Genomic DNA, 15214 nt, shown 5'->3' with positions numbered 1-15214 from the left:
TTTTCTTACTTTTTTTCACGTATACAAATAGAAAATTGGCTTTAACCATTTGTAATAAAACATTTCTAGTCACTCTTTGTATAACATTTTTTTATTTTGTTATTTTTAGCTACACAATGTACTTCTGTATTTTGTGAAAAAACACTCAGAACATTCTATATGTATATGTGGGTATAAATATATCATATAAAATGTTTCGATAAGTTACGGTAACGAGTCGACACGGATCGAATGAAAAACTGTTCAATTTTCCATGAATTACAGGATATTTCGAAAACGTTTAATGTTTGACTTACACTGTTTTCCATTACCGAATGAGAAACGATCCGACGATGGGAATTGATTGCAATGGGTTCATACAATTTTGATGAAATCCTATGCCACAGAGGATTCCAGTTAAATTGTTTTGACAATGAATCTACCTTTATCGATATTTAATAAAGCAACGGACACACTTTCCTAGTGATGCGAAGAAGAGAAATCGATACTGCTGTTTCAGGCCGTTCTATTTTTGAGGATCGTCACCAGGAAACTGAGATTGATTAACACATAAAAAACGCGCAATTTTTGTACCATGAAAAATTAAAAACTATAAAGTATACTTCGATTTTCAATGATTTTTAGTTATGTTAAATAAATGATATCATTGCTAAAAGCAATGTAAAATAATATTTATATTATATAGATTTAAAGCTTGAACTTTACTTAAAATGATGATATAAGCGTTTCATTAATATTCTTATTAGGAAATGTCTGGTTAACAGTTACAGCAATCAATGACAGACTTCAGTACACAAAGTGATGACATAAAATTATTTCAAAATATCACTTGCGACACATCAATTTGAAACTTAAAGTTTGGTAAAAATCACTGCACAAATATTTTTCATTAATATTCTGAATACAAAATAATTGGTGGCCGGTTATAGTAAACAATGACTATTTTTATAACATAGAAAGTTCGACACGATTTAGTGATTTAATACTGTCAGAAAGAAGCGCATTTATTTATATTATACCAATCTGAAGCTCAACCCTTGAACACCGAAGTCTGGATCAATCGACACCTAAACTTATAAAACACTAAAGTTAAATGTATATTTTTTAAATGAAAGAGTTTCATATATTGGAAGAATAATTTTTCGGGCAAAAGTGTATTTAGAAATTGAAAATAATATGAATATAAAATTAAATTAAAATTGGGACTTTCTCTCTATGGTCCGCCCTCCGAGGGTTAAAGATTTTTAGATATTTTAACTGAAAACTAACAATATGAGCTTCTTATTAATGTCTTTAACTTAACTATCTTATCGTTAGTGTGTATTAAACGCAGTAATCAATAGGACTATTCTTTGACAACAAGGCAGTTTATATTAAAAATATTTATGTAATGCTTATGTTCTACTACTCTTCAGTAAATTTTAAGCTTCAGTTTGATATACCATAACTTAGGAATATGCGGAATATGTGGTTCGTTTTTTCGAAAAGCTGGTAAAAATCCATAATTTTATACGACCTTCATAAAAATCATTATTTTTATATTTTTGGAGTCACTAAGTTCAAATATGTTGTTAAAAATTTAAGATATAAATGGAGAATCAAATACCATTGATACAAACATTGTTTTTAACTTAATTTTTGTAAAAACTGTAGTTTTTTACTATTCGCCTATAACTATATATTACTAGAATATAAAATTTCATACGATGACCTCTGTTTTAAATCACATTTGTAATAAATGTAATAATTTAATTGTCGCGAATGGAATAATTGTTCTATGAGGGAAAGATCTTAATGATCGAACGTCTCGTTAATTTTCAGATATGATTTAATAAAGCGTAATAATAATATAGAAAATGAAAAAAGGAAGTACACTAAGTGCAATGGAAGCCATGCGAAGACACACTCGGCCTCGAACGTACCCCTCGACCCTTAGCCGCTTTAAGGTCGATTTATATTATCCGTTCAGACACGTAGCGTTTCCGTTCAGTTCGGTTCTGACAATTATTGCTTTGTCATATGTACCGTGATGGATCGGTTCAAACGCGTTCCGTTTCAGACATATGACGACCGACATTCTCGAAAAGGATAATTTCTGTTAATTAGGCCGGGTTGTTAAACAAAAATGCTTGGATGATTAATCTCATAAAAGGATTTATTGTACCTTTGTGAAAAATTGCGTAAAGAACATAACGGTAGGAAACAGAAGAATAAAAAAAAGGAGGTAATATACATGTGAAAACAAATGAACGTATTATATTAAATTATAAGAACATAATAAAAATAAAAACTAGGAAAATGTGTTGGCATTACTTAAAGTGAGGAATTAATATTTTCGGCAAACCCGCCAATATTACAACAATTTCACTGAATCGATGCGTAACTGAAACAATTGAGACGCAATCGAACGGACGCTATCGTTTGATACGCGTATATTTCAGCCAAGAACGTAAACTGATGATATATGTAAATACTACATTGCTTTTGTCGGAACCGAACTGATCGGAAACGCTTCGTATCTGAACGGATAATATAAATCGACCTTCATTATCCAGGCATTGTTAGACCTTCCACATAAGTTATTGTAATCAATTTTATTTCTTTCAAAAACTTTGTACATCACGTAGTTCAAATATAATAGTGTACATTTTATAGATAGTATAATAATAAATAACATGTTCAGTTATAGATATTGTTAAATGAAAAATGTTGTTTTATTGAATTTTACACACATGTACTTACGTTTCTTCGTTTAATTCTGATGAATCATTAGAAGAGTTGTTTGTGTTGTCTGAGGATATACTTACATGTACAGTGAGTTGCAATGAACTTGTCGCAGTGAAGTTGGCTCCAGATTTACTGACACATTCACGCCGCAGCGTCGGTGAACCGATCTCGCCATTGGCTCACCAACGCTGCGTGAATGCGTTAGTGAATTTGTAACCAACTTCACTGCGACAAGTTCAATGCAACTCAGTGTACATATACATACACACCTTATTTTTTTGTTACTGAGTCGCAGATGAAATATTTTAAATAAAAGAAGTCGCATTGATTGAGGGTGACTTTCGATGACTATCACAACTGTTTCTTTACCGTTATAATAACATGTACACTGAGTTGCATTGAACTTGTCGCAGTGGAGTTGGCTACAAATCGGCTCGCCAACGCTGCGTGAATGCGTTAGTGAATTTGTAGCCAACTTCACTGCGACAAGTTCAATGCAACTCAGTGTACATACAGTAACAGTTAACATCATGTTGAGAAAGAAAATACAAGACTTTATTTAAACATATTTTGCATCACTCGTATGCAAAGTTTATCTGTATACCATATACATTTTAATGGTAAAATATTATTGAAATATTGTAAATGATTTTTTGAAATTTAATCTTTCAGCTTGATACATTTGTCTCCTTTTATTTTGGTGCGTACTAATTGTAAGAAGCATGAAAATTCGTCAACTTTGACGATCTATATTTCAATAACCAATCACAATATTTTTAAATTTCAAGCGGAATTGAATACTGTAACATATATATATATAGTTCGTCGCGAAACACAATTTTCCAAATTTCGCGAACCGAACAAAATAATTCTCGATCCGATCCGAATATCGCTTACCCCTCGAACATCTATTCTTTCGAGAACCCGACCCACAGTGGTCCCTTTTCCCGAAAAGCTGGCCAAAATGCAATTTTCGAAGTATGCAACAACTCTTTGCTGTCATAGTACATTTATTATATGTTATATATGTATATTTGAAAAATTTGGAAAATTGTTTTTCGGGACGAACTTTATCAAACACGACTATGAAATTTAATTCACTTTGAGCTGATTAAAACAATTTCCAACCCGATCTGACTGAGTAAGAGTTGTACCCGAAATTGTTGAGTATAAATGATATTTTACAGTAGGTATACCTACTTTTATATCATGAAACAGTGACAAATGTATGCTGTTTCCAAATCGACCATTAAATGTATATCAAGTTGATACTAAAATATATAAGACTATTATTTAAATAAATGGAACAGTATTTTTATTTGATAAAAAAGGATTATACAAAGTTTATATTAATGTTAATAACCGCTATTTCATTTAATTGCTGACTGATTATGATGAATAATAAATTCATACGAATTGATAACACTCTCCAGAAAGTAACTATTGTATTGATTGGGTATTTGCAACCAAACATCTAACAACGTATACTCTTTTTAAAAAGTCTAAATTGCACTATATCACAATTGTTTCTATTTCTTTAGAATAATGTAACGATGTTTCTTGCACGCTAGCCAAACCTTGCAACATGCTGTGTGTGACAGATGCAGTTGACGCGAAATGTCCCATATAATATCGATTGCCACGGTATAGCAGCGTACGTGAACAAAACGAAACCATAAATTTGCTTTCCAACTGGTATTTGATGTGTCACCCAAAAGAAGGTTGTACTTACCCTTTCATTCTTAGTCGTTCGATTGTCCACATCCAATGATCCTAATTCTAATGATACAATTCTAAGGTACATAAATAAAACTATTTTAACGAAATATTTCAATGAATTTCGGAAAATATTCTTAAAATACTACAAATTTTTACGGAATTTCTACTCTGTTTTATGGAATAGATTTAGTTTTCCTGAAATTATAATGTATTTTGTTAAACTCATTTTTTTCATGATAGTGTGTCACAATGTTAAAATCTTATATTAATTAATACAATTATTATTAAAAATATCTCTTGTTTAATCAGCACCAAGCAGCTGGTAAAATGTACATATGTAAATACGGGAAATTATTGCTGCTGTTATTATTATTCTTATTATACGTCAGAAATTACTATTGCATAATAGTATAAGTAGTAATAATAATAATAATAATGGCTATTAATAATGTCAATTAATTTATCAACAATTCATCAATGATTATATTTTCTTTGAAGAAAATATAATTCTCATTCATTTTTTGGCTGAAAAGTGGCAAAATATCTTGATGAAAACTATTCCCTGATTCAGGAAATATTATATTAAACATAATTATTGACTTATAGGTAAAGAATAAAGATCTTCTAAACAATGAAAACTTTTGCATATTTAATAAGAGAAAAGAGAAAAATAATTTTGTACAGCGTTAAATAACTTATGGTGTGATATTTATGCACAAAATGCAAAATTATTTCTATTGGTGTTATAGCGGACAGTTTACGAAACATGGAACAATATCTGGACCCTATGATCGTTTACTTTTAGTAGCTCTTCAACCTCAAAATAGCCAGTATCCCCAGCTACATTTGACAAGCAAACGAATTTGATTAGCAAATCTCATAGGTCACGGGTAGCCCCTTTTCAAATAGCATTAATCTAACTGGCCGAATCGCAGTCCACTGTCCATCGTTTTCACGTTAACGCGTGCATAATTTTCCTTTAATCTTATTAAAATTTCGTATAAACTGAATTTGAGATATAGATTGCATTATATTTAATAATTCACTACAAATGTTTAAAATATTTTATCTTATATTGCTTGTCAATACCATTATTAACATTTATAGGAGATATACCTTCTGCAAAAAAGCTATACGTTATATTTTTTACAAGCAAAAAATAACATTTAGTGCAACTTCAACTATATAAACTTTATAAAAAATTTAACTTTGTTAAATATCACTCGCAAGTATCTATTCCTGGATCATTTTTTGATCCAAATATGTCCAACTCCTGTGACATTCAAGGATAGGTACTATCAACGATGTAATGAGATATTCTTGAAGTGATTTAGATTCGTTTTAAGGAAGGGAAAAAAGTTTCTTTGAGAATTTTACCGTATCATCTTGACGTACGATCCTTGATCCTTCAATCAGTGTCACGTGTCGCTTTTAACGTTGCAGGGTGACTTATTCGGGGGCTTGAACAGCGGTCTACAAGACGGCTTACTTTCGAGGGCAGAAGCTTTGGCTGCGGATTTAGGAAAACACAACGCAGGCACCCCAATGCCTTTGAAGCACGACCCTGTTTCCGTTTATCACCATGGAGCCCACATGGCAGCCCCGCATCCAAATAACCGGCCACATCATCAGGTACATTCACACCTCTTTGTGAGTCTACATTTTTATCATACTAGTCTCATATTAATGTTTTCTATAAATCCGCGTTATTGTTAAAAGATAAATGGTTTCGTGGTCACAATGCCCCGAGTTGAGTATATTTCAAATGAAAATGATTGAAAATAATTATTATTGTAATAGTTCTGTCCAAGTACGATAAGTGATTAATACAAGTGTATTGAAAATATTTATTTGAAATACGGTACCTGAAGTTATTAATTGAAGCAATTAATTATAGCAATTGAAATCACTTTATGGAAATAATATTCAAGCGTCTACAGAAAAATCCATAGGATAAACTACACAATGACTGGCACTTTAAGTTAAAACTCTATTTAAAAAGGTCAGATATATTACACATTTAGTAAATATGTATTTCACATTAAAAACGTAAAAGAATGATTTCAATTATAAAATATGTTATAGATTAAAAGGACAAAAAATTAGATCAAATATTTATCGTTGGTACATTTAATATGGTGATTAAAATTGTGTATATCAATAGTTGTTATGTAATAATTTTATATTAATTTGATAAAGTACAAAATCCTTAACATTTTTAACAAGATTATCAACTGAAAACCAAGCTCTTGAACTTATAAGTATGTAATATTTAACATCTAAGTAAAATAAGTATGAATCATTGCTAAATTTGAGAATATTAATATAATAATTAATATAATGTTAAAAATTAACATTAGTGTTTTGCTACGCATGTCTATTGATATGCATATAGGATCAGTTAAATTAGTAGCAAAATAATAATATATGGTTGTATATTTTATTTTAGGCAAATACTTGCACACACATACACACACACACTCGAATGAATTACGATAGGGGATAAATTACCTCAGATGCATAACAATTTTATTAAAACTTAATGTTGCTACCAACAACGAAATTTATCGATGAAACAATTATCGCAATAAAGTGTGTACCTACGCCAAAACACAGCTTCAAAATATATGTATAAAATACAATATTCGAATGTGATTATAACACGGAACGAATTTCAACGAACCGGTGAAACCACTGATAATAATTCATTATGCTTGGCAATTAATTATGATCTATGATTAATTTCAATTAAAAAATTCAATTGTCTGCCGATTCTTTATTAATGTCGCTGATGATATGCAAGCAACAGATTTTAGTTTTGAACTAAAATGATCGAATTTAATATTTGATATTATCAATAATAAATAAATTTATAAAATATCTATATTTTGCTTTTACGTTTAACATTCGTTAACGAAAGAAATTTTTATAATTATTGAAGAGGACAATGGACAGCGAATAAAGATCATAAATATAACATTTATTGAATAATACAAAAATCCGTACGCCGCAATCACGCAGTTGTTTGCACACCCTGTAACGGACATCTTCCTAATAGTGATGGGCGATACAGTATCAATATTTAACATGACATATGTATGTACATATACATATACAGTATTGCTATCGTCCCGTTTCGAGAACAAAGTTAAGCCGCATAGCATACCTGCTCCGTAATAAGCAACTGTTCGGTCCTGAGCAAATTGCTTATTTCGAGGCAATACTGTATAGTTCATTCAACGTAAACAACAATTTGACGTCATTGTTTAGTTCTGGCGGCTGCAACTGTTGACTATTATATATTGTATAAAATGTATGCAATTAAATAATCCTCGTAATGGATGCACGTCCAAAAAAATTAAAATATTAAATATAATAATATGTTTATCATATATATGTATAAAACAAACATTTGAATAAATAGTCTATTTTTTACTGAACTTCACTTCTAATTTAATTGTACGTATTGATATCAATAAGATCGATACTTTATTCTCAATTTATGTATATCGATACCAAATATCGATGTGATTCAGAAATATGCCCATCACTACTTTCTAACAGACGTGAAAAAGTAAAAGAACGCAGCTCGCCTGAGACAGTTCAGATTCGTAAAATGCAATGGTAGAACCACGCTCCTAACAATAATTAAAAAAAATAATAATTTATATAAAGTAATTACTAGCTATTGTTTTGAAATAAAAATGCTTATACTGATGGTCACATCAGGAATTGCAAATTATTATAAATAAGTTTTCCAACTGGAATGATGCAACAATAAAATACTATATTTTGTTATAGTAAACAAAAAAAAATATATGAAACTTTAAAATTATAGATGTAATCGTATTTGACTTTAAAACTACGTAGTGTTATAGAGGGTTAAAAGATCGGTCAATAACAATATGTTAGATTGCAATTAAATTCATTCACAATTTGTCGCATATCTTTTCGGTTTTTTTGACATTTTTATTATTGATAATTCAAACAATCTGAAGCGGATGAGTAGATGATAGGATAACAATGGGGTGAAGTCAGCAGTGTGCAGTGACCTCGAATGATCTTCTTGAACGTAGGGGCGTATCTCGTATATGTATTATTTCGCCAGTGGGACGATTCGTAACGCAACATACGGGGTGGAACGCAATCAATTTTGTCAGAATTTTATTTTCGACTTGTCGATTCTGTTTTACGTACACTAGTAAAATTGCGCGATATATAAAAATACTTAATAATGATTATCTTTTTAACCGACTTCGAAAAGGAGGAGGTTACTCAATTCGATCAGTATATATACTTTTTTACCATTTCTTTTAAATAAAATATTTTATTTTCCATATTCTTTTTTTCTTACAGAGGACTTCGTTACAGAAATAACAGCTAGAAAGTAATTTTTCCATTTCAAAAATGGTACTTTAGTATCTCTGATAAATCACATTTTAATCGTTCACTTTTGCTAAAGATTGATTGCAGATTGATGATACTTCGTTAATACTGAACAACCTAATATTCAAAGAAACATTAAAGAACTCATCAATAAGACATCAAATAAAGAAGCAGTTTCATTGATCTGGATGAGAATCGGTCGACTATTAGTCGCGAGTGTATTCAGTGACCATGAAGTGGGTGTATAGATCCCAGTTCTGGCTTCCCGCAGTGCGGTGATACGAGCACCCTTCTCCTGTTTTACAGTTCTCCTTCTCTCTCGTACCTATGAATCCCCCGTACAGATGGTCAAACAGCAAGTGTCCCATAAAGTCTGTTTTTATATGCGAGGTTGACGAATTCAATAACAGTGCAGTGGTGTCCCACCGGCTTGCTTAACGCGCAACATATTACGTTCACGAACGCATGTAACGAGTTTTGTATCATTGGCAGAAAACGAAGGGTGCGCAGGTTAGAGTAAAGGAGAAAAATCGTAAGCGTGCAATAGAGTAAGAGAGATATACAGAGACGAAGAAGAATGAAGAGAGAGAGAGGAATCGACTAACCCTACCGTCGTGTCAGCGTAATGATGAAATATTGCGGGGGTCTCTAGAGCCCTACCTTGCACGCCCCTGGGCAAGCTCCTCGCTCATCCTATATTTGCTACCATCCTTCTTCAACCCTGTACCTTCTTCCTCTTTCCTACTGCTACCTATCCGCCACCCACCCTCCTGCATTTCTGATGTAACTATGCTATTCCAGAGCACCCCTGGACCGAAACCGTACCATCCAGTTAGCTCTTGCTATACTGCATATTCTCGTGAGAATAAATGTTGCGTGTACCAACCTATTCGTACGCATACGCGTCACGCCCTATCTACTTATCGCAAATGTCCTGTAGGCGCATGATCCTGCACGAGTTGTACTACATTTTCCGTTTTTCGCCGATTTATATGCAGGATCCTTCTTATTTATATTTTACGATCTTTTCGAGTTCAGAATTAGAAGTGCGTTAGGAAATCGTGGACTTGTAATGTTAATACGGATGTTTTGAGATTGTAAGGAATGTTAGAGTAAAAGTATGAGTAATTCCAAAAAGCAGTTTTTTATTTTTTTTCGTTTCAATGAATTTTTGTTAAATATTTATTACGATTTTGTACGATATTACAGTAGTGGATAAAAGTTTAAGACGGCTACGGCGGTATTTTTTAATGTACATAGTAGGCATTATTCTTATGAACGGTCTAGCACAATTTTGATTTGATCACATTATAATCTAGATTACCCATTAAATTCGCAATCTTTAATTTCATGATATCTAGAATTATTTGTTAACATTTAACAGATAGGTAATCATATTTGTTTTAAACACTTTTCGAAGTACTAATTTGTGATCACGTTACATGAAAGAGGTACTGCAAATGCTGTTAAGTATTTTAGTGGACATGTAATTCGTATTATCAATGTATCGAACAGAGACTACTAAAATGCGTTAACACTTTCATATTATACACGTCATCCATCAAAGTTACAAAACTAATGAAACTATTTTTAAGTTATTGTAATACCAAATTGGTTGCAATAAAAATAACTAAAAAATCGGAACATTGGTATTTACTTTGCACACAGGTTCAAATAAAGAGTATTTGTATTATAATTATCCACTATTAACATTTATTTTTATCTATTTCGTACATTACTAATAATTAGAAAATATTCTTAGCGCTGAATTTATTGTAAATATCAAGAAAATGAGACACTAGAAATTGTACGATGTTATACCACTCAGTTTTGTGTAAAACTAAATAAAAATATACGATAAAAATAGACATAATCAAGAAAATTAAGATTTCCAAAAAATTGATTTGATATTTCTTGTAATAGAGATTGATTAATTATTCAATCATTCTCTGCTGAATAACTGACAAAATTTTGTTTCTTTCATAATGTAACTAAAAGTCTTTGAATTTTAAAGAGTTGAAACCTTTTAACTTGACTTAACTTACGTTAGTTAGCTAAATTTAGGAGTTCAAAATGTTTTGAATTACAGATATTTCAAAATTAATGATTCCTGAGATGTGTCACTTTTTTTAGCATACCAATAACATGGAACAGTTACAAAGCGCTGATTTCTCAGAGATAAAAATTCTCTGAATAAAATGAACGTATAAAAGGTTTCTAATACCTAAAGTTTGTTAAAAAAATATAATTTCGTATAAGTTCGTTTGTTAGTTTAGAATTACTTAAAAAGGGCTATTTTATTTTGTATAAAAGATTTACAATAAAATTTGTAAAAAGAGAAGTTTCGTTAATTTTGCGGTACCTAAACTACATGTTTGTTTATATTTGACGAAGAGAAAAAATTATAATATGGTCACTGGAATATCTTTAAGAGAGAGAGAGAGAGAGAGAGAGAGGAAGGGAGGAAAGAGAAAGAAGTATAGGAGTGCTAGCTAGCGTTCCGTCGCGTCGCGTCGCGTCGGTTTCTAGGAGGAAAAATACGAAGAGAGATCATAAATAATTTGTAAGGGGTCGTGCACACTGTATTCGCGACAGCGACCACGGCATGTGCTGCATAATTGTGCGTGTTAGTTTGTACACGTTTCCTCTTCACCTTTGCATCCTTGTCCCACCACTTTGCACACTACTCGTTTCATTAATTTCTTTCTTTTCACAACGCTAACAAGTACAATTATATGTATAAACTTGTTATAAAGTAATCTATTCTCGATCGATTCTATTGATAATGTTTAATAAGCATTTACTAATTTTATACACTTATTTAAACAAATATCTGGTTGCTTTATGTTAAATAGTTAATTTTGAAATTATGTCATGTTAATTTGAATTTCATCAAAATTCTTAACACAATATGGTCAATTATTAGTTATAACAAATAATTGTCAATTTATAGACAAAGAAGTTTGGATTTCTTATATTTACCATGTTTTATGCAAACAACTCATCTTTATAATCTTTCATTTTTTTTTTCTAGATAAAGGAAGTTTATCAATGAAATGTCAATCTTGAAATTTTGATAAATTGTCTGATGACGCTGAGATTGTTGTAATACTCTGTGTAATTTTTTCAGACGCATTGAAAAATATTTGTATTAAATATTCTATTAAAGTGACTAGCGATAAGAGATGTAAATGATCAATAACTCAATAACTAATTTTTCTTATTGATTATTGTTTGATTTACTTTTTATATTCTTGCCTAGTTCAAAATTAAACCCGATTATATTACTTCCTGTAAGTATTTAATCAACAGGACTATCAACCTTAACACAAACTAATATTTAAATATAATAGGTGTGTTAGTCAATAATCTACTATCTGGTTAAACTTCGTTTTGGAGTACCATTTTTGTTTTGAACTGTTTTTGCATTATCTGATAATATTCACACGAAATGTAGGGTGGGGAAAAAAGTCGCAAAACAATTAGAAAAATTCTTAATTCCTTTAAATTTTATTTTTTCCCTTTTCTTGCTTCGCAGAACAACGTATAGCATTATCCCTTCGTATGCTATGCCGGAGTCCACTGGTGACTCGTCGGTTGAGAGTAATCACGCACACAATGATGGAACTGTGGCGTGCGTAGCCAAGTGACGATCGGCGACGAATATCCCACCACAAAACTAAAACATACAATGCAAAAGCAAACGGCGCAAACTTCTCAGTTCCATAACCAGATAGAATCACTATAGTTTTTCTGACAATTCAGAAGATTTTCATTTTCCCGTGATCCACAACGAAAATCCTAATGTAATATAAAATTAATCATTTTGTAATATTATATTGATGAAATTCTCGACCTCGGGCGATCGTTTGTTTGGTACAAGTCAGTGCGGTTCTCGAGCATTCTCGAGCGACCGCTAACATGTATTAGTGAAAAATCGGCGTGAGTCAAAAGTGATTCCGGCACAGGCCTAGAAATCGCAGTAGTCGGAGAATTATACAACGTACCAAAAGTTGTTATATTTTATTTTGCAAATCATCACTCAATGATACTGATTCAAAAAGCTTATCGTCGTCATTTTAATGTGCGAAATTTGTCTAACACCTCACGTTTCTGCAATGTTTTTAACAACATGGTGGGGTATGTGACCTTCCATGTTCCGGAATTTAGAGGGTGGATTTTGCACATTTAAGTGACGACGAAATAAGCTTTCTGAATCAGTGTCAGTGAGCGATGATTTTCAAAATAAAATTTAACCATTTTGGTACGTTGAATAACGCTGTATGTTTCTATAATAAATTTCCCAGATATACTTTAAAGTTTTTGCAAAGCAAAAGAGGTTCCATTCGTTTTGCGACTTTTTCCCCACCCTGTATAATGATTTTGAGTGTTGGAATCAATTGATTCAAAAGTTATGCGTTGTTTTAGAGTTTGCTACTTTTGGTGTATTGTATGGCCAACTTATTCTTTCCAGGACTCTTTTGTTTGACTTATACATACATACTTACTTGCTATGTTGTTCATATGTAATTGAATAGTGTCTCATTAAGGTGATAGTTTTTGTTGGTATTATGAATTTTAATATTATGATTATAATTGTTGACATTACTGACTGAACAGTTCTTTATGAGTATTCAAAGTGTCTATTGTATCTTCTTATGTCTTCTTTTATCATTTTGTGCCTAGATAATCTAATTTAACCTACCCAATGGATTCCGACACTCGAAACTGTTATATTCCGTTTTTATTTATCCAATATTATTAAATTATGCGGAAAAGATATAAAAAAAGATGGTTCAGCCCACCATGTTTTTAATAGTTGAAAAAATGAAATTTTAATTTATAATATACTGCCTTGTTGTTTTTCATTTGCTAAACAGTAATGTACAACATGTATTGTACAACATTACATATAAATTAAATTGGAAATTTGGTTTCATTAAAACTATGTGCCACATTTAACATACCAAAACAATATTAATTATTCACTGGTACACCTAATAACTTTCTAATATCTAATAAACTTCTCAGTCATCGTCGATGATTCATAACCCAATTTATCCATTTTGCTGTTGCAGATGAGCCATCCAGGTATGGAAAGTCTGGACATGTTGGACCCAGCCAATTCAATGACTACGTTAACGCCAATGTCAGAAAACACCGGCGGTGGTCCTGGCCATCACGCCGGTATCCATGGTCCTTCGGTGTACGGAGGCATGAACGGAATGATGAGTCATCATCACCATCACGGTAACCTAGGCGGTGGAGGTGGTAGCGTACCACATCCGGCTCACCATCATCCCGCAATGGCAGCGGCCGCAGCCGCGGCTGCAGCTGCAGGCTTGCATCCGGACGCGGACACGGATCCACGAGAATTGGAAGCGTTTGCGGAGAGGTTCAAACAGAGACGCATCAAGCTCGGTGTGACGCAAGCCGACGTCGGTAAGGCATTGGCGAATTTAAAGTTACCTGGCGTCGGGGCGCTCTCCCAATCAACGATATGTCGGTTTGAGTCGTTGACGTTATCCCATAACAACATGATCGCCCTGAAGCCGATCCTGCAAGCGTGGCTGGAGGAGGCAGAGGCTCAGGCGAAGAACAAGAGGCGAGATCCCGACGCTCCGTCGGTATTACCAGCTGGTGAAAAGAAAAGAAAGAGAACCAGCATAGCAGCACCCGAGAAACGATCACTGGAGGCGTATTTCGCCGTTCAACCGCGGCCATCTGGCGAAAAGATAGCCGCGATCGCGGAGAAACTCGACCTGAAAAAGAACGTTGTCAGGGTCTGGTTCTGTAACCAACGACAAAAGCAGAAGCGCATGAAATTCGCGGCTCAACATTGACCCGAGGGTGGCTTGTGACAGCAAAACTGACCGTATCAGCTGCCCAGTCTCGAGCCCAAACCAGAACCCTTGACCGAGTTTCAGGGATGGCCGTAAAAAGAAACGAGATATAAGTGGATATAAGGAGGACAGGCCATTGCTGCAAGGAATTAAACCGTCAGTTCAACTGAAATATCTACGTTGGACAGTTGTACAGTTACTGTACTGATGGAGTTCGCTAAGGATTCTCGGTTTCAAGTGGATCGAATAATATAGCTCGATACTGTGGCAACAGAAATGACAATAGTCAGACTGTCACAGGCTTAATATGAATATTTTGTGGTTATTGCGTACGCGCGATGTTCTCGACGCGTCTTCTAAGGAATTTTCAATTGACTCATCGATTCGTGAGTCTGCTCCTCTGAACCTTGCTATTCATTTGTAAGTAATCATTTAATAATAATTTTCAATAATTTTTAACAATTTTTAATTATTCGCGACGCTTTCCTGGTTTTAGTTTACACAACACACTCAATGATTGAACAATTTATTATTCAGAT

The 15214-nt window shown here is 32.8% G+C and overlaps 1 protein-coding gene across 1 annotated transcript in view; it reads left to right on the top strand.

Moving 5' to 3' along the window:
• Positions 1-14965, top strand: part of LOC114879395 (inhibitory POU protein) — a 66933-nt gene extending 51968 nt beyond the window's left edge. The window contains exons 3-4 of the mRNA XM_046288701.1: positions 5890-6078; positions 13911-14965. Coding sequence (XP_046144657.1) covers positions 5890-6078; positions 13911-14675 — 954 coding nt within the window. The 3' untranslated portion in view covers positions 14676-14965. The remainder of the gene's footprint in view (positions 1-5889; positions 6079-13910) is intronic.
• The last annotated feature ends 249 nt before the right edge of the window (positions 14966-15214 follow it).

The sequence above is a fragment of the Osmia bicornis genome, chromosome 2 (genome assembly GCF_907164935.1).
Source record: "Osmia bicornis bicornis chromosome 2, iOsmBic2.1, whole genome shotgun sequence".
In the NCBI taxonomy this organism is placed as follows: domain Eukaryota; kingdom Metazoa; phylum Arthropoda; class Insecta; order Hymenoptera; family Megachilidae; genus Osmia; species Osmia bicornis.
This window is presented reverse-complemented; position numbering and strand designations above follow the sequence as displayed.